This window comes from Carettochelys insculpta, chromosome 22 (assembly GCF_033958435.1).
Source record: "Carettochelys insculpta isolate YL-2023 chromosome 22, ASM3395843v1, whole genome shotgun sequence".
Classification (NCBI taxonomy): Eukaryota; Metazoa; Chordata; order Testudines; family Carettochelyidae; genus Carettochelys; species Carettochelys insculpta.
The window spans coordinates 17085982-17105887 of record NC_134158.1 but is presented as its reverse complement, the minus strand read 5'-3'; the positions used below and the strand labels follow the sequence as shown (position 1 = coordinate 17105887).

The 19906-nt window shown below is 53.0% G+C and overlaps 2 protein-coding genes across 4 annotated transcripts in view; both read right to left on the bottom strand.

Annotated features, from left to right (window-relative positions):
• LOC142025194 (scavenger receptor cysteine-rich domain-containing protein DMBT1-like) overlaps positions 1-19906 on the bottom strand; it is a 903096-nt gene that overhangs the window by 63595 nt on the left and 819595 nt on the right. The window lies entirely within an intron of this gene.
• Positions 34-19424, bottom strand: LIG1 (DNA ligase 1). Of its 3 annotated transcripts, none has more exons than XM_075017771.1 (27): positions 19386-19424; positions 18302-18447; positions 17459-17545; positions 17169-17361; positions 16523-16658; positions 15115-15210; positions 13609-13821; positions 12121-12235; positions 11509-11607; positions 10756-10812; positions 10495-10667; positions 9624-9790; positions 9033-9109; positions 8619-8710; positions 8433-8532; positions 6509-6594; positions 5430-5545; positions 5245-5340; positions 4943-5053; positions 4701-4772; positions 4408-4552; positions 4193-4275; positions 2941-3093; positions 1973-2026; positions 1368-1511; positions 1034-1126; positions 34-359 (listed from the first exon to the last, which is right to left on the bottom strand). In XM_075017771.1, the coding sequence occupies exons 2-27, from the start codon at positions 18319-18321 to the stop codon at positions 279-281; spliced, it is 2859 nt and encodes a 952-aa protein (XP_074873872.1). In that variant the 5' UTR covers positions 18322-18447; positions 19386-19424; the 3' UTR covers positions 34-278. The 3 variants fall into 3 exon arrangements, with proteins under 3 accessions (XP_074873872.1, XP_074873871.1, XP_074873873.1); XM_075017770.1 differs by having other exon boundaries at positions 19329-19410; XM_075017772.1 differs by lacking the exons at positions 18302-18447; positions 19386-19424 and having other exon boundaries at positions 17169-17302; positions 17459-17530.

Here is a 19906-nt window from a genome sequence, read left to right as displayed (position 1 = left end):
CTTTTACTGCATGCACAGGCTGAGAGCTAAGAAAGAAAGGTTTATTGTACACAAAAAAGCTCATTACAGCCAAACAGAGGTCCCTGCCTCAGGCTAGTACCTCCCTTGCTAAAGGGCTCAGTGCACCAGAGGCAGGACAGCAAGAGCTCTGGCCCTTGGCCCACCTACAGAGGAGGTAGGGGGGAAGCTGCTAGCACACCAACTCATCCATGCCCTGGTAAGCACAGGGGAGTGAGCCAGCCCGATTCCTACCCTTTCCTGGGTAACTCACACCACCACTAGTAGAAGTCCTCATCCTCAGTCTTCTCCACTGGCTGCTGGTTCTGAATCTGCTGCTGCAGCTTGTATAGCTCAGCCACCTGCAGCCAAAAAGAATGGAATTTCCCAGCACCATAAAGCCAGCCCCTGCCCCATCGAATGTCAACTGCATGGTTGTGAAAGGCCCCATACAGGCACTTGGAGCTGTGCTAGGCCTAATCCAGAGACACTTCATCCCTAGTGCTGCCACTGCCTATGGAGAGGACGCTAACTTGAAACTGCCCATCAATACAACAAGCTCAGCCAGGCCTATTGCCCGCAAGAGCTGAGCTCAGGTCACTGTCAGGTAAGCTAAACACTAGTACAGCAGCCTGGTCATGGGATTTAGCTAGGATGCTGGGATCAGCACCCTGACTAAGTACAAGTGCTATGAGGGCATCAGCTGAGTATCCTGCAAACAGCCCTGTAGTGCCGTGCTGGGATGTTAGGGCCAACACTACGTATGAAGGGTTCATGGTCCCTCTTGGACTCTCATACTGGTCCCTGTGGTACAACACCCCTAGCTGTGTCAGTAAACTGCACTGTGAGCAATTTCTGTGGGACCCAGCCTGTATCCTGGAAGTCAACCCCAGGCACTGCAGGTGAGGGAAGGGGTGCTGGACAACCTCCTGTGTGCCAAGTGCATGCCAGTTCCCAGTAGGGCAGTGCTACTGAGGAGAGAGGAAGGCACTCTGCAGAGCTAACCTGCTTGTCTCACCCTTAAGCCATATGGTACCTGGGAGCTGGTGGTGGCTTCCTCAGGCTTTTTGTCATCACGCACACGCAGGAACCGTGGAAAACGCAGGGAGATGCCCTTCTCCTCATCCACCTGGAGGCAAGAGGATCTGTGAGACAACGATAGGGCCAGGCAGGCTGTGCCCAAGCTGTGAGATGAAGTCTGGAGCCCAGGCTTGGGTGCAGGTCACTCTCTAGGCCAGCAACCTGCATCCCAGCACTGCTGATGAGAGGGGTCCCCACCAATGCTGTGTAGGAAGCCCCACATTGCATGTGAGCAGTATTCCTGCTCTGGCCCCTCCCTATTCCCACCACAGGTCCCTCCCCAGACTCACCAGGCCTATGGCTGCCTTGTGCACAGGTGATATGGACAGGTCAGCACACTTCACTTCCCACACTTGTACAGCTGCCAGCCACTGGCTGGGCTCAATGCTGCTGTCCCAACGGTAATAGGGCCGTGGTTTCTCCAGCACATGGTCCTGCCCATCAGAAGGGAAGAGTTACTGGCCCAGTAGTTCTTGGGAGAGGCACATCCAACTCCAGGCAAGCTCCAGACCTTGTGCTCTAGGGTGAGGCAAGACTCCTGGGTTTTAGTCCCAGGTCTTGGAGGGGGGTAGGGTCTGATGGTTAGAGCAGGGGCTGGGAGTCAGGGATCCTGGATTCCATCCAGGACTCTGCTGCCAAATGTCTACGGACTGGGCGCTCTTTGCATGCTGAGGGGCAAGAGAGTTACCCAGGGCCTAAGGGTACCAGTGATTTGGTAGCTAGACTTTGAATGGAGATGCAGTGAGTTGTGTTATCTCAGTTAGAGAAGCAGGCTCCGGGCAGGTAGTCAGCACCCAAGAGGACAATGCTCAAGCCCCTCCACATTTCTTAGCAGGTGAGCTGACATAGCAATAGGAAAGCTCCCTGTAAGCTGGCTGTGAACAAAGCCGCCTACCTTCAGAAAGCTGTAATGCTTCTCCAGGCTCTCCTCTGTGAAGCCAGTTCCGAGCTGGTGGCAATAGCAGGGCATTACTGTTACAGTAGCACCCTCCAATACCAGTCCCCCCCGCATACAACCCTCCCCTCCCCCAAGTCTCCTCTCCCACCACGACCTCTGTACACACATCTCCCCAACCTGCTTACCTCTGCTTCTGCCCCCAAGCACACCCCACCCCCGCTTTTTCAGGCTTGCTCACATCAGTCCCCATATGACCTCTCCTTTCGCAAACTTGCTCATGCACACCACTGCCCCCTTGCAGACATCTCCTGGACCTGCTCAGCTCTGGCACTGCCTCCAGCACACCCCCTCCTGTGCAGTCATTCCCTCTCTGCACGCTCACTTGCACCTGCTCCACATACCCCCAACAAAGCCCACTCATCCCCAGCCTTCGGCCTGCTCATGCTCCCAGCTCCAGGCATCTCCCCACCAGCACATCCATGCTTATTCCTACTTTCCCTGGTATATCCACCCCCTCCTACTCTTGGCTCACTGCAGCTGCTCTCCATCCCTCAAACCCCCCACAGGAGAGCCAGGGAACTTCTCACCGCTTATCAGCTCCACTGTCCTCAAACAGACCTCTGACACCAATATCTGAGGGGAAACTGAAGCCAACAGCCACTCCCCAAGTTACCTCTAGCCACCATCTCTCCAGCCTAGGAGCTGCTGCTTTCCTTCTTCCACTGCTCCTGCTCACAGGCAGTACCTCAGCAGGATATACTAAAGAGGGCAGGGCTATTCTGCACTCTAGCCCAGAGTACTTACTGTATCTCAAATCTCAGTCCCATCCATGGGGCATGGAACAGCACGAGACCTTGAGACTGACAGACAGTCCATATTCCAGGGTCCCCTATTGCAATCCCAACCTGAAGGCTCTCTGCACCAGCCTGGGCCCCAGCCTCGTGCAAAAAGTCCAAGCTCCCTACCTTACAGATGCTCTGATACTCCTCAGCCTCCTCGTCATAGCAGGCCAACAGGAAGCCACCATACATGCCTACTCGTTTGCCCTTGCCCATGTAGGCACCAATCACCACCAAGTCCAGTGTGTCACCAACACCTTCCAGGTAATCCTTCTTCAGCTACAACAGGAGAACCTGCCTCAGCAATAGCATGTATGGGACATGGGGTGTCTCTCCTCCAGGTGTTGCCAGCTCCAATCCAGCTCTAGACTGAGGAAAGGGACCTGGGTCTCCCTCTTTTAGGAAGAAGCAGCATGATGCAAAGGCACTTCCATGGAATGATGTTTTACTGTCCCAATCTAGTGGGAGAGGGAGCTCCAGCTGGTAGGTGTCCCACAGCAAGTGAAATTGAAAAAGGCAGGATGTGGATCTCTCAGTTGATGCCACTCAGTGCCCCCAGAGCAGGAGATCCTCTCCTAGCTGTCATTGTCCTACCTGGATATGCCTTGGCAATAGGCAGCATCCAGGGACCCAGAGTATGGTTAGCAGTCTCCAACCCACTCCCTGATGCCTCTCCACAATGCCAAAGTCCCAGAGTCCCGCCCCACCCTCCACCCCTTGTGTGAAAGTTTGTCCCCTCCCCCACTTCCGGAGCTTCCTGAAGCCCCCTTTCCCCATCTGGAACAGCAAGTCCCCTTCTGAGTGTCAGGGACACCAGTAGGATAGCAACAGAGTAATGGTGGCTGAACAGCTAAGGTACTCAAATACAATCCTGAAGGTGTGAGCTGTGCTCAGTCTCACATTGGAAGGCCCCTCCAGTTCACTCAGATGCAAGATGGGAACCTGATATACTGGTTGTCTATGATGCAGACACAAGCCTAGCCACATCACTCCCTTGTGTTCCTGATATGTTTTAACTGCATCAGTCTGATAAGCCCTTCTTCATCTGCACTGGGTGGAAGTGTGTGTGCCAATGCGTGAAACGCCAGCAGGCTCAGCTCTAGGACTGAAAAGCTCAGCAGGAAAGCTGGGCACAGACCCTAGAGCAGGAGACCAGGGCAGGTAAGAGTGGACTCTGGAAGGAGCTTGTCTCTTGCCTTCTCCTGGGAACTGACTATGGAAGAGAGAGCCTGAAAAGTTCATTCACTACAGCTTGGTTGGGCTTTGAGCTGACCAAAGCTGTTTTGCTTAAGCCTTCCTTTCCCTGTGCTACACGCCACTGCCTTCACCCCAGCACAGTGGGATATGTGGTCCTCACTCCTCCAGCAAGGACACTCACCTTCAACCACTTGTGAGATCTCTTGGCAATCTCGTATGTGGCATCCACCTCCAGCGTCTTGACCATGAGGCCCTCACAGGAGTCTGCAAGAGAGAGGCTGGTTAACAAGGCCTGGTGGGCAGGGTGGAGAGCTCCATCTCACCTCACCTATTGCCCATGCTTAATCCACCCTCCCTAACAAGAAGGGCAGCACACAGGTCCTTTGCTGGCCTCACCCTTGATGGACTGCTCAAGAAATTCAGAGATTTCATCCATGCTGCAGGTGTCCAGGGAGGTGGCAAACAGGAACTCCCCCTCCATCTCCACAAAAGACTCATGCAGCAGCTGACGGCGCCTGGAGAATGGCTTCTTCACCAGGGACTGCAGGAACAGAAGGGCACTGTACTTGGTCACAGGTACATGAGGGGATAGAAGAGATGGGGCAGATAGCATGTTGGGGGCTGCAGTAAGAGGCAGATAGCTGGGGTGAGGCCATCAAGGGGTTAAGGAGCACAGGCAGAACACTCACCTCCCCATTGAGGTACAGCATGTCAAAGGCATACAGACACACCTGCACTTTGATCTCAGTAGCTTCCACATCCTGAGGAGACAGACAGCAGCAAGGGTTACTGCCCTGCAATATCCACGCCCGTAAGCCCTGCTCTTTCCTCCCGCACTCACACTGTGTTGCCAGCCCCACTCTCTGCCCCATTTTGCTTGCCCACCCAGGGACCGGCTCCATACTCATCTCAACAGGAATTGCTCCCTCACCTTGCGCTTTCGTGTGGTCAGGACCTGAAATGGTTGAATCTGCTTCTTCTCAGGATCCCAGGCCACAGCCTCAGCATCCAGGATACATGATCGCACGCTGCCTTTTTTCACCTGCACAAGGAGATGTTAATGTGTGGAAGGAGAGAGGGCTGGCTCAGTGCCAATAGCACTGCAGCCTCCAGCCTGTATCCCTATCCCACATCATTCTGTTGCCCATTGCTTGGAGGAAAACCCACCTCTGAAATGTTCCTGCCTCAGCAACTCTGAGCTACCATATGTCCCCACTGCCTAGCGCCCCTTACCTTGGGGATACGGCTGATGATGTCAGGGTATTTGGAAGTGTTGTCTTCTTGGTTGCGGCTGTAGATGTGCACATCTCCATTCTCCAAGATGTGGATCTGAGCAAGGGAAGGGGCACAATGAGGGGTGATGGGAGGCTGCAGGGGGCAGTGTATTTCCTTATGACTCCTGAGTGTGGCATCCTTACCTGGGCTCGCTCCCCATCATACTTGTACTCGCAGGTGAAGGCAGCCTCCTCAAATCGCTTCAGCACCTCCCCAATGCCCTTGGTGGGCTGGGCCAGCATGGGCTTCAGCGGGATCCCTGGGGAAGCCATGCACTGGGGCATCAGGATCATCAGTATGTGGACAGCAGCAGCATCCAGAGGCTGTGGCCTAGAGCCAGACCCCCTGCAACAGGCACTGCCCCACAGTACAGGCTACCTCACCTTGTCCCCTGCATGCCAGATGAGCCCAGCACACTCACACATCACACCAGGCCCTGTCCCACAGAACAGCTTGACTCTCAACATGGTAACCCAGAACTGTCCCTAGGGGAGTGCAGGGCCTGGGACACAACCCTGCACCGCACCATGCGCCAGGCAGAGGGAACCCTTTCACACTACAGGCCATGCCCCCACATCACCTCTGCTCCACCCACACACCCCTCTTCTTCTTGCCTGAAGTTCCTCTCCCCAGCCAACACAAGCCAGGAGATAACCAGGGTCCTGGCACAGGGCATCAGCAGGGGTTGGACCTTCCTCCTCCTGCAATACCCTGGCAGGAGGAGTTGGAGCAACACAGAAGCCTGCTCCACTCTGCCCTCCTGCTCTCCCCTAGCCCACTGTGCTCTGCTTCTCCACAGCAGTGGATAGCAAAATACTTGGGGGCTGGGACATTCTGCTTCCTTCTGCTGCAGTGAAGCAGAGTGCAGTGGGCTGGCAGAGGGCAGCATGGCATAGTTGAGCAGGCTGCTGAGTTGCTCCGGCCACTGTGGAGATTGCAAGAGAGGGGGCAACCTCTGCTGACAACCCATGCCAAGGTCCCCAGTAATCCACTGTCCTGTCCTGGACCATGTTCATATGGCAATTGAGGCAGCCTCCCCAAATCATCCTACGGACAGAATGGCTCTGCCCCAGAGTACAACTGAAACAGGCCCATTATGCACAAGGAGGGCTGCAGGGGGAAGAAGGTGGGCTATGCAGTGCAGGGGACATACAGTGCAGGAGGCCACAGAAGTATGGGAGGTGCTAGGTGGGGGTCTCTGATGTCAGTTAATGGATGGTACCTGGGGTGATCTTGCAGTGCTGCGGCAGGCTCTCCACTCCATGCTCCAGCAGGACAGGTACTATGATGTCATAGCTAGGCAGCTCACTGAAGCACAAACACAGATGAGGCCTGCAGCTAGTCTCCAGTGGCTCATTCCCTGCACCCTGTCCCATGGTAAAGCACCAGGACCCTCAGACAGACCCAGTACACAGGAGCTGGGATCAACAGAGCTCTTTACCTGGCTCAGTGCTGGTGCTTCTGAAACAGCTTCTCTTATCTCGCCTAGCTCCCCAGCACTGTGCATGGGCACCAATGGGAGACAGCCCAGGGCAGTACTGGAACAGGCCACCAGGCCCATGCACCTTTGAAGACTCCACTATGTAGTGATCTCTCTTGAATGAATGCACCCCAGAGCCAGCTTCAGCTAGAGCTGCTGTGATTACAGACACTGTGCACTCTCCTACTTGGGGTGAGGAGTGTTCTTCCCAACCAAAACGGCACTGACACTATCTTCCAGAAGAGCAACAGAAACTGCCACACTAAACCTTTCACATGTCACCACCATGCTGGGATCCAGATGGGAGTGTCACTCAGAAGGGGCCTGTTTTCTCCACCCAGCTGGCAAATAAGGTGCAGAGCAAAGTGAAAACACTAACTCTTGGGAATCAGGCTAGTTGGGGATCAATTTATCTATACTCTAAGAGCCAGTCAGAAGCTCACATGTAGATAATTCTGCATATAGAAATAGAAAACAAAATAAAGCAAATAGCAGAGACCATGTTTGTTTGTGGAAGCAACTACTTCCAATGCAGAGATATCCAAGAGGTTGTCTGCATTCTAAGGAATTACATAGCAGAAGTATTGCAAGCCACTCAAAGCAGCCAGGTAATAAATACAACCTACACACTGGAAGACAGGTACAGGGGAGAAGCTCCCAGGGGAGGTGGCTACGGAACAGGGCTCATCGTGGGGTTTCTCTAAATGAGTGAAGTGAGGTTCCAGTTGATTACACAGAGGAGAATGAACACATATATGCACTGGACTGATCAGAAACACAATCTCTTGATGGTGACTGGATTCAAGCCCACAACAGGGTGCATTTCAAAATGAGCCCCTATGGTAAAGCAGCAGTGGTCTCCCCACATAAGAACAGACCCACTAGGAGATGGTCAAAGAGCCACAGGTCAGAGCAGTTTGCATATCAGATGATCAAAATGGTGCCTGAGCTGCCAATTACACTGAAGTCAAAGGTATTCTAAATAGAAACTGGGAGCATGATGCCCATCCCCAGAGTGCCCCATGTGCAGTCATGCAGCCATTAGCACTGAGAGCCAGAGGAAACAGTGCACTTAGTGCTCCTGGAGGGAATTCAGACATACCCTGGGACAGACCCTGTCAGCCAAGGATATGTACAGCTCCCATGCCTATCACCCACCACTCAGCACTACCTCAGGAAGAGCCCAGCTTTTAGGAGGGATTCAGATGGATTTGTCAGCTCAAAGCAATTCAGAAGTGGAACAATGTTGCTCTTTAGGCTCCACCTCTGTTCTGCTCTGGGGAACCAGCTGCTAGGGATCAAAGCAGGGTGGTAGCAAGTACTGCTGATCTTGGAGAGGGAGTGGGGACTTATCCTCGGCACAAACCCTAAGACAGCAGATCTTACTGTTGAGAGAGCAGGAGAACCATTGTCCTGCCACAGCCTGTCGAGCCCCTACACCAATAGAGCTGGAGATACAGACTAGCTCCCCAAGCAAAGCCACACTGACCAATCAGCAGAGCCTCTTGACAGTCAGGCCCTCAATGCATGCCATCCCCAGGGCCTGATGCCCAGCCCGTCCCTGCCCCTGGGGAGTCTTGCGGAGAAAGGTGGAAGGCTGGGTGTAAGGAACTCTAGGTGGCTGTGGCTCTGCCCCAGCCCTGGTACAGGCAAAGGTGGCACTCACCAGAAAGTCTGTTTGAGGATCTGGGTCTGCTCCTCTAGCCAGGTTTTGCGTGCTTCTGCAGACTTGCCCTGGCCAGCATCCAGCACCTCTGGAGGAAACGCTGCAAGAAAGCACATGTCATTTCCTATTTGCACCCAGCTCCTGACAAGGCACCCAGCTCCAGAATACCCTGCCCACTGGACTCACCTTGCCCTGGGGGAGTGAGAGAGACAGCATGAGCAATGGCTGACAGCACTGACTGCTCTGCCAGCCCAATCCGAAGTTTCCCACCCAGAGACCTGGAAGGGAAGAAGAGACATCACAGGGCTCTCAATCAGAATTAGTAGCACTGGGACTGCAGGGACAGAGGGCAGAAGGGTGGAGACAAGGGTTGGGACAGGACAGGCATTGACGGAGCTGGCAGATAGGGATTCCAGGGCTGGGACAGCAGTGGGATTGGGGAGCACTGGCAGAGCTGCAGGTGGGCAGAGCACAGGCAGACTGGAATTCACACAGCAGTGGGGAGCTCAGGACTGGGCTGGAAGATTCTGGCAGAGCCACAGTGACATTGACAGAGAAGCCTTGCCGACCCTGGGATGCAGGAGGGACAGCATGACTCACCGAGTGATAAAGCGAGCTTCTGAGTGCCGGCAGGCCACAAACAGCCCTTTGATGATGTCTATCTTCTTGTTCATTGACTGGAAGGGAGGACAGACAGCCCAGCTGAGCCAAGCCTGAGCCTGACTGATTGCTGCATTCTCTGCTGTGTCTTTTGCTCCCATACGGCCTCCAGTCCCATTGACTATGGTTCAGAGAGAAGGACCTGGAGGCAATCTGGTTCATGCTGTAGGCTGGGCCTTAAAGGAAAGGCTGCATCACAAATGGAGCACCTTTCCCCAGCACCACCCCTTCCATGGTTATTACAGAGGTTGCAGGGCAACACCCTAGAGAAATCATGGTGTAAAAGTCTTGTTCTGAGGAGCCGGCTTGGAGGCAGCCATTCCAGCCTCAGGACCGGAGGCCTTGGCAGCTCAAGGCACACATGGTGCACTTCTACACACATTTTGGAGGCCAGCCCCTCTAGGCAGTCAGTAACAGCAAGAGGCATGAGTGCTCTGCATGCCCAGGGCCAAGCTGTCTACATCCCCACCAGAGGTACACAGAAGTCAGGTCAGACAGGACCAAGCCCACAAGCAGCCCCATCCCACTCACAGCACTGCCTGTCATCCTAGCAATCTCCTGTAGCTTGCTGAAGACCCCAGCAGCACTCAGCTTGGGTGGCGTGAACATGGTGCGCTGGTTGCTGCGGCTGCTCTCTGCTACCAAGCCCAAATCTCCCTTTTCCTGGGCCTCGGCTTTGATCTGATCCAGCTGGCGGCCTGTAGGTACAGGGAGGAAGGGATGTTCAAGCTAGTAGCATGCCCAACACACCACAATGCTCCCAGGTCATTAGTGGCTTGACCATCTTCCCCAACCCCTCTGCCAATCCCAAAAGAGCAGGCCTGCTGCTTAGTGTGATGTGGTGTACCCAGGCTTCACGGAGGGGCAGGTCAGGCTTAAGGCCCATGAACCTTTGGCAGGAGGGGGAGGCAGCAGCCAATGGCAGGACACAGGCAGGTAATACTGGAAGCAGCCTCTTGGGAGCATCCAACCCCACATTTGGCATGGCAGCTTGGCCACTCCACACTGCAGAAACAGAAGGGTTTCTCTGTCAGGCTACGACACATCCAAATCAGTTACATACACCAGGGTCTCTCCCAACACCCAATTCAGTGCAACTGCAACCCTAATGCTGCCTGTGTATGCGTCAGTACTTGACTGGAAAATCTGGGCAGCTCAGCCCTAGTACCCCAGGGAGAAACTAAGCCTGGAGACACAGAGAGATTGGCACCAACATTACCTGGAGTCATGTGCTCTGGGGAGGAGGAGGGGCTACTGTGGTACCTCAAACTGGGCACACCATATGCCAGCACCACCAGGCCTATAAGCAGCATGGCCAGGGTCCCACCCCCAGGGAGATACACATCCAGAGTCACCAGGTATGAAGGCCATGATAGTCAAGGAAATGCTGCCCAGTCCGCACCTGTTGCCTGTGCAATGGCCTTCATGAGGATGGTCTCGCCAATGCCCAGCTCCAGCCCCTTGTAGGCAGGGCCCAGGCGGTTCAGACATAGGTAGATGCAGGGCAGGATGTCAGACGGTGACAGGGCAATCACCGAGCGGAAGAGGTTGCTCAGAGTCTCAATGTTCTTCAGCCTGGAACACACACACAATGATGTAAGGGCATCACATCCTGCTAATGCAACCCAGTCCCACTGTGCTGTTTGTGCCTGGACTGCCTTACCGGGCAGACACTTCCTCGATCTGCTCAAAGGTCCGAGCCACAGCCAGATAAGGGACTCTGAAGAGAGAGAGACAGGCCTGCTCAGAAACATTACCCCAGCACATGTCCTCTTCCCCATGACCTTGAACTGGCAGGGAGAATAGTACAGCTGAAGTCATGACTTCTTGGTTCTATTCTTGACCTTGTCAGGGGAATAGAGTCTATTGGTAGGAGTTGAGCCAACTAGGAGCCAGGACTCCTGGGTTCTACTGCCTGCTCTCCTGCAAGCTCACTGCATGCTCCTGGGCCTATCACCTAGCCCAGCAGTCATGTCCTGTATCCATGCCCTGCCCCACTCCCCTCAAAAAAAAAGATCTTGCTGTGTTGTCAGCTGCAAGCATAACACAAACTCTAAAAGGCGCCCAACCCAGGCTCACAGTGCTGCTGTGTTTGCTCTAGGGAATCTCACAGACGAATCCCCAAGGCAACCTGAACTCTCATGCTTCCCCATTTCCAGGCTCCCTGGTCCCATCACATCTCCTGCAGTTTTTTAGGTCCAGTCAGATTCTTCCCCGCACTGCCAGTACACAGCACCCTGCTATTCTTCTGAGACCAGATGCGGCATGAAGGAGAATGGAGACATATCTGTAATTAGGGGAGAGCCCTGATGGCAGTGGAAACATTCTGGTGTGCACTCTGTTACACCCTCATATGGAACAGAGCTTGCAGGTTCTATAAGTGAACACTGCCCTCTTCTTCACATAGACTACTCACCTCTGACCATGCCCCCAGCACGCATCCTGGATGGGGTTGTAGCTGGTCTTTGAAGGATTGTACTCCATGGGGTCCAATGGCATAGCTGCCTTGGAGAAACTGGAGGAAATGCAAAGCCAAAGAGAGACTGGAGCCCATCAAGCCCAGTATGCAGGCCTCACTGCAGCGCTGTTACTGGCAGTCTTCCAACCATTCACTTGCACTACCACCCCCAGTGAGGGAGTCTAGCATAGGCAGCAACGGGGACCATTACTGTATGGATCACACAGGCACCCATCTGCACCAATGCCCTCATGGAGAAAACTGCTAGGTTACAGGAAGCTGTGTGCACACACACACACCTGGCTGTAGCCCAGGGCATGTCTTGGCTAGGACACACTGCCTTTGCAGAAACTATATCTTGTAGGCAGGAGCGGGAGGAAGGGTCACAAACTGATGCATGCCAATCCCAAAAGAGGTCTTGCTTGCCAGAGGCAGAGGAAGGCTGCTGCCCATGCTAAGGAAGTGCCATCCCACACAGTTGTTGCCCAATAATGCATCCACTCCCCCACTTGAGGTGGGGTGGGTCACAGTACCAAGTAGATGAGACGCTTCATGCCCACAGCTCCCTACCTGCCAGCTGTGCCATCACTCCTCACTGTCACTGAGCTAGTTGGGGCAGGTGCTGTCTCCACTGCTGTATGTTCAACTGCCTTCCCTTCCTTTCCCACTGGCACCTTCCTGGGGGCTGTGTGGGATTTCAAGGGACAAAACTTTATTCACTTGACAAGAGCAAGCCTGCCTGCTTGCAGGGCAGACACCAACAGGGGAATGTTTAATGCTAGGCCTCTTCCCTGGATCCACATCCACTTCCAGCTGCACCCAGCTCCTGCATTCCTCCCCCAGATCCACCTGTCCTAGGGGTCAGGATGACTCCCTGCCCCTCTCCTGGGTCCGCCTGTCCTGAAGCAGGAACCAATGTTCCCTCTAATTTTTTTCCCCCAACCATGGCTAGAATGAATTTTGTTATATGTACTAAAATCAAGGTAATGTGCAGTTGTGCACCACCAGTAGAAACAAAAACCTAGATATATTTTAAAAAGTTACATATGGATTATTACTTTTGCCAGGATAAGTCAGGCATTTTATAAGTCACTATTCATACAATTAAATTTAAGCAAAAGAGAAATAAAATTATGAACTGCACAGACCAATTCAGAAACTAAAATAGCAGTACTTTGAAAGGATAAAATTACAGGAAATATATGGGCAAGAAGTACCTAGAAGTAACACCACCACAAGTATGTGCTGGGAGATTAGTGTATCAGAGACAGCGTGTGTGTGTGTTGTGAGAAACTGTACATGTGTCACACACGCTGCATGCATTGGCTGCTGGAGAAGCCTATGAAAGCCTGACTATGTACTCTCTCTTTAAGGAACTCATAGACCAGTCTGCTTGTTCACATGGCAGCTTCTCTCCTGCTCCTGAGCCCTGTCCGCACTCCCCTCACTCTGCATAGACAGAGGATGGGGATGGGCAGGAGGGGACAACCTGATATCAGCATGGCCCCACAATCCCCATTCTGCACAGTCAGCAGGAGGGTCCTGGGGGCTGCTGGCCAGGGGCTCAAGGCAGAAGGAGCATGGTGGTTGCAGAGCACTGGGGAGGAAGGGCACCCAAACACACATTATCAAGTGTGTGTTGCTCTGCTACTCCAGAGAGGCTGCACAATTGCACAGCTTAGAAGGAACACAGGTGATGACTGCTGCCCCCTGCAGTGGGAAATGACCCTCCAGCTGGGCACAGCACTGCTTTAGAGAGCATAGAGAACTGTGGCACTGAGCCTTGCTGGCCACATTTGCTGTTTACAAGGTGGGCTCCTACTTGGCAACTCCAGATTGGAGAGCTTGTCTGGGGACAGTCTGACTCCACATACTCTGGGCTGAGTTCATACAGAGTGGAAGAAGCTGTGTTGCAGCCATGCTGTCTCCTGTGAGCACAAAGCTGAGAGTGGCAGACAAGGAAGTGAAGAATTATGCCTCAAGTTAGAAACTGACTCACCAAGCCCATCCCCCAGCCTGGGGAGTCTCTACCGTCAGGTACACTCCACCCACACTCACCAAAGAAGCTAGAGATGGCTCTAGTGGGATGGGGTGGTTCAGGCTTCTTCTGAACTCCCCCTTCACTTCCATTCTCTTCTTCCTTGTCCACAGCCACCTCCTCTGAAGTGCCATTAACTTCAGTCAGTTCCATCTCTGAACGCTGATCTTTTGCCTCTTGCATTTCCACACCTTCCTCCTTCTCTGCTCCCCCGTCTGCCTCGTCACCGGAGTCTGTAGCAAAACAGAAGTCCACAGACAATCAGGCACATAGGGCTCAGGGAGTGTGACCCAATGCTCCAACACCCAACTAGATCCATGCAGCTCGGGATGATGGGTGAGAGTCAGTCCCAGAGGATAGGTCCTACAGAAACAATTCTCAACCATGAACATACATACCCCTGGGGTAGGCAAACATCTTCCGGGACATACATCAACTCAACTAGACAGTTGCCTAATTTCACAACCCGCTACATAAAAAGTGTCAGTCAAACAGTGCAAACTAAAATCTCATACAATAACTTGTTTATATAGATCTGTATGCTTCAGACTGACAAACAAGTCCATTATTGATTTGATTATTCAATTGATTTACTTTATAAGCATATGGTAAAAATGAGAAAACAAGCCATTCTTCAATACTAATAATGTGCTGTGATGTTTCTGTATTTCTACTTCTGATTTTGTAAGCAAGTTATTCTTAAATGAGGTGAAACTTGGGAGTACACAGAACAAATCAAACTACTGAAAGTGGCAGTCAGGAAAGATGGATATCAACTGCTCTACAGCACTGTTTCTTAAACTGTGTTCTGTGAACCATTCTGCGTGCTGTGAGCATCTGAAACTTTTTGATGTCATACACTGATGATATATATTTTCTATTAAGACCAGATACAAGATTACTTCTTCACTGCTATAATATCCGATTAAATTAGTCACAGAGAGATAGCCATGTTAGTCTGTATCTTAACAAAACAGAAAAACAGTCATGGGGCACTTCAGAGATCAACATGATAATTTATTAGGTGATGAGTTTTGTGGGGCAGAACCACTTCTGCAGATCTGGAAATAGTGCTGTATTTTGTATATAGGGATTTATTATGCAATGTAGCATATGTAGTGTATTACACAGTGACTATTTCCAAGTTATTTTTAAAAGAAAATTTTCATAGGTGTTCCGCATAAAAATTATTATTGTTTGGTGTTCTGTGATCTCAAAAAGTTTAACAAAACACTGCTCTACAGGATGCAGACAAGTTCACTGGTATCACCTCCTGGTTGCAGGTATGGTACAGAAATACCAGCTTTTGCACCAGGTTGTATACACAGGTCTTGAAGACCCCAAGAAAGGACATGCAAATGAGTCTCCAACCAGGAAAGACAATTCCCCAGGGGCGGAGGGGAAGGGAGGGTGGGTGGGTGGGTGAAATCACTGGTAGTGGGAGCTTCCAGAAAGCAGCGGGAGACATCCAGAGAAGAGAAGCCTGAGATTCTGCATTCCCAGAGCAGCTGCTGTCAGACTCTTACCTTGCTCCTCTCGGCATCTCTTGGAACTAGGCTCCTCAAGGCTTTTGTTCTCCCTGACTGGCAGCTCCATTTTGCGCTTGGGGATCTGCTTGCGAGCTGAGGAGCAGAAATTAGTCAGTCTCCTGCAAAGTGCTGGGAGCGAATCTGAAATCAGCCCTGAGCCTTTGGACTGGGACAAGCTGTGGCAGAAAGGGGTGTGTGGAATCCAGATCTGCACAGGTGCCAGAGTGAAGAAGCAGGAGCAGCACGGGATTAAAGAGAGCAGGTCAGCACAGCACAGAGTCACAGAGCCAAATGAGTGAAACTCATCCAGAGGTCCCTCAGGCTTTAGTTGCCCTACTGGGCCTCAATTCTCCAGCTGACTTCAGTGACTTTAGGTGATCAGCCCTTCTGAGAATGAGCCATAGGTAGGCACCCAACATCCGGGCCCTGGTGAACACTGAGGCTTGAATGACTTGGTGGGCAGAGGAAATGTGACAGCTGTAACACAGCTGTGCTCCAGAGAGACACAGACACTGGAACTCATTCTACATTGCCCTACCAGCTCCGACCTGCCCCAAAACTTAGAGTTCAGAAAAACAGAAGTTCAAGCCAGCAGAAAGCCCAAAAGGTGGGAGAGCAGGAACCAAAGAAAAATCTGCTGAAGCCTGGGACCTCAACAGTGCAACGGTCACATGAGCAAATCTCTGTTGAAGCCCAAAAGAAAAAAGACAACGTAGCAGCATGGGTGGAGTTTAACAAGGAGTCACCATCACACATGACCTAGGGAGAGGGCAACACACCTGTAGCATTTTATCTCCTAACAACTACATTGCTCATAACTTTCAAAGAGCAAACAAAATGCATAAGCAGTTAGACTGATTTGCTGGGAGTAACAAAGGATAGGCAGTGATCATGTGCAGCCTGGAATATCTGTTCACAAAAAGCAATGGCTGGAGAACTGGGAGCCTAGAGTCAATGTTCTCGCTGGACCACAAAAAGAATACAGGCGACAGAAGAGGAGCTGAGCAGGACAACATGGAGAGCCCTGTTCAGGGCCATTTAGGGTGCACACAAGCAAGACTCCACACTAGTGGAGTCAGGTGGAGAACAAGCTCACTCATTCTGTCCCATGGGATCAGTGACCCACAGGGCCCAGCCTGTCTCCTGTAATTGTCCTACCCAGAGCCCTGGGTAAAAGAACCAGGGAGTCAGCTATAAATAGCATGCTGTTATTCTGCCTGATTGCCTGGGGTCTAAGACAGGAGCCCTGGCAGTGGAAATAAGGGAAGGATAGCTTGGCAATTCATCCAAAAGTGAGCTGAACCATGGAGGTCCACTCTGGGATGGTGCAGATATAGGGCTACAGCTTGGAAAAAGTTCTCAAGGAGAGACTGAAGGCATGATCACATCCAAGCAAAGTCCTTACCAGTTCTGCGTCTGGGGATGCTGGCATGGCCAACGACTGGGGAGTCAGAAAGGGCTGGGCTGTCTCCAGTGGAGTGGCTGCTGCTTGGTGAGGGGCTATCCATGGAGAGATCAGACTGAGGAGTTTCCATAGGCTCCTGAAAGACAACCCCCCAAGAGATCTAAGGGGACCACAGAGACAGAGCACAAATCAGATCCCACCTGGCTGTTTCACTTGCACTGTGCAAGTTGGGGTGAGAGCCACACTCAGCCTCAAGTGAGGGGCCAGCGTGGGCCACTCCAACAGGACCCTGAAGGAAAGTTGTGATGAGGGTTCCAAAGAGGCCCTAGAGATACAGGGGACAGAAGAATCACCTTTTGCAGGTCTCTGAAGCAGTACAGAAGACATGGGACTGAATGTCTCTTTCCCATCAGCAGAAGGCACTCTGCCCAGGACACAGTACAAGACTAACATTAGAGGTCATGTGCAAGAGAGCCCAGAGCCTGGCTGGAGTGAAGGGTGTTAAGGTGAGACATGTAGGTGGCAGTGGGCTGGTGCAGGCAAAATGAAGTGTCATACACTCCAGCTTGTGCTGGTGTGAGGCAAGGATCCCAGGATGGCCCCATGGGCGTACCAGGAGAGAGTTGGGGGGGCGCACAGAGGATACCTGTTTGCTACTGGTTTTTTCCGGGCTTTTGTCCTGCTTGGGCTCTGCTTCCACTTGAGTTTCCAGCATGACCTCCTCCTCATCACTGTCGCTCTCCAAGACTCGGCCCCTGAGCCTCCTGGCGGTGGATTTCACTGGAGAGTCCATGAAGAGGCTCAGGCCATTCCTCTGCACTGTGGATGCCTCTGACACTCTGCAGCAAAGCTGTGGCTCAGAGAGAATGGCTCACCCCAAACATTCTCCCTCCCCTGTGGTGCACAAGGGAACCCTCAAATTGGGCAGTAACTTACTGGCTGGTTGAGTCCTCCTCTGCTGACAGTCTGATCTTCTCCACCTCCTTCACAACCTTTGCCCCCTTCATGGGCTGGAAAAATGACCTGCGCAGAGCAACAAACAGACAAATGCCTGACTAATACCCCTGCACAGGCAGACTAGATAGCCTCTCATGGAAAGACCCTTTTTTAGCGCATACAGGAGCCCATCAAGCCTTCTTCCAACCACGTGACATATTTAGTCATCCAGGCAACAGTTGCAATACAATGAGACCCTTGCATTGGCAGCCACAGCCCCAGGCTCTCCGACTGCATGCAAGTCCAACAGAAGAGTGCTCAAGTGCTCCAGCAATATCCAGAGCAGCTGCTGCATCACCCCACCCGTAGGCTTGCTGCATCACCACACAGAGGCACAGAACCAACACTTGTCTATGCTTCACCTAGTTACTAACTTATAACCTTGAAAATTGGTGCATGTGGCCAGAGCCCAATGGACTGGGATGTGCACAGCAGGCCTCTGACATACATGAGCTCTCATGCCACGAGCACAGCTTACAAGAGCAACAGGTCAGAAGACCCAGGGACTGTCTTCAGCTCTGAAAAACAGTGCACCAAACAGTGCAGGCAGGGTTTACATCTTCCTCCATCAGCCAGCCTGTCCCCATTGGTCTGAGACACATTGCTAGGGTCAGAAAAATGCAGGCAGGGCACATACAGGGTCCACTGACACAGGAATGGAAATAAGAGGGCTGGCAAGGAACAGGGAACCCTCCCCATCCCCTGCTCCTCCATCATTCCCCTACCACTAGTGGGGCAGCAAAGGGATGCCAAGACTCCAGCCCCTTATGGGGCATTACTTACGTGATGGAACGCTGCATCATGGGAGTGGGGGGAGCTGATGCTGTAGACCAGACAAATGCAACACCCTTTTGGCACCTCAACTGCTCTGGGACCTGTGAACCAAACACCAGGGATCTCTCAATGCCTCTTCATCACGCCAGCTCCAGCTGCAGGCAAAGAAGGGGAGAGATGAGAGGCCTCTCTGAGCGGGCCCAGGAACTCAACCTGAGGCTATGGACCTCACCTGGGCAGGGCAGGCTGAGCCCCTGCCTGCAGTACAGACAAAGACGCTGAACCTAAAGCACAGCCACCCTGGCAAAAGCACCAGGGCCAGGTCATTGCTGCAACTAGACCCACCCGACCAGACTCAGAACTGGCCTGGCAGCAGGGGAGGGGATGTGGGGGAGGACAGACAGGTGTTTGTGTGTGGATGGGGGACTGGACAGCTGGGGAAGCAGGGGTTGGTGACTGGCTTAGGCTAGGGAACGGTTGAATGAGTGGGGGAGAAGTATGGTTGGGGGAAGGGGGCCGGAGTGAGAGGCAGGTGTGGGGGATGGGCAGGTGGTTCGGTGAGGGAAAGGCAGGAGGTAGGAGGAGTAGGATGAAGGGAGAGAGGCAGGGCGGTGGAGGAGGGACATGGCTGGGAGCAAGGACAGGGGAGGAGGCTGGACGAAGCGGGAGGGGCAAGCGGCTGGACTGAGACGCGTGTGGGGGGGCCATGGCTGGGGAAGGGTTGAAACGGGGGGCAGCAGGATGAAGATAGAGCAGGTGGCGGGGGGGTGGCTGAGGGGGCGCGGCGCTCCCGGGAAAGGGCGCGTGCAGGGGTGCTAGCTGGGGGGTGGGCCGGGAGTGGCTGCATAAAGGGCAGGTGGATCAGAGAGGAGGGACAGGCAAGCAACCGCTTTTCCCGCCATTTCTGCCGCACACGGGCTGCCAACGGTCGCCGGCCCCCAGCGTTCTGTCCCCAACAACTCCCGCGCCAGCGGCCGGAGGAGGGGGCGGCCGGGCGCGCGCGCGGCTACCTGCAGGGCTCGCGCCCACCGCTAACCTGGGGCTCGCGCCTCCCACCGCACTTTCGCGGGGAAAAAAAAAAAAAAAATCCAACCTGCCGCCTTCCGACAGGCACCGAGCGCCTGACGTCACAGCAGCCAACGTTCGCTGCGCGCGCAACAAACAAACAACGGCCCTACGCCCGCTGGGAAACGTAGTGTTGGTACCCGTGATGCGCAGGGGGCATGCCGGGAAATACAGCCTCACTCCTGCTACTGTCCCACCTGCACCGGGCATGCTGGGAAACGTAGTCTAACCCTTGCTAAGGTCTCACCTACACGGACAAACCAAAGCGGCAGAAATAGAGCACTTTAAAGACTAACAAAATAATTTATTCGGTGATGAGCTTTCATGGGACAGAGCCACTTCATCAGATCAATTTCATTTCCAGTACAGACTGACATTTATAAACAGAAAACATTTGTAAGTACATATCCTATAGGGGGAATGTAAATGTAAATGTAGCCTGATGCATGCTAATATCTCACCTGCACGGAGTAAGCTGACAAATACAGCCTGACCCCCGCTAACATCCCACCTGCATGGGCATGCTTGGAAATATAGCCTGATTCATAC

Excerpts from the sequence above, each read along its gene's own strand:
- LIG1 (XM_075017771.1), bottom strand. The coding sequence starts at position 18,321 with ATGATGCAGCGTTCCATCAC. Across the intron at positions 15,211-16,522 it reads CATCCCCAGACGCAGAACTG|CTCGCAAGCAGATCCCCAAG; the intron begins GTAAGGACTTTG and ends TCTGCTCCTCAG. Across the intron at positions 9,110-9,623 it reads CTAGGATGACAGGCAGTGCT|TCAATGAACAAGAAGATAGA; the intron begins GTGAGTGGGATG and ends CCTCCCTTCCAG.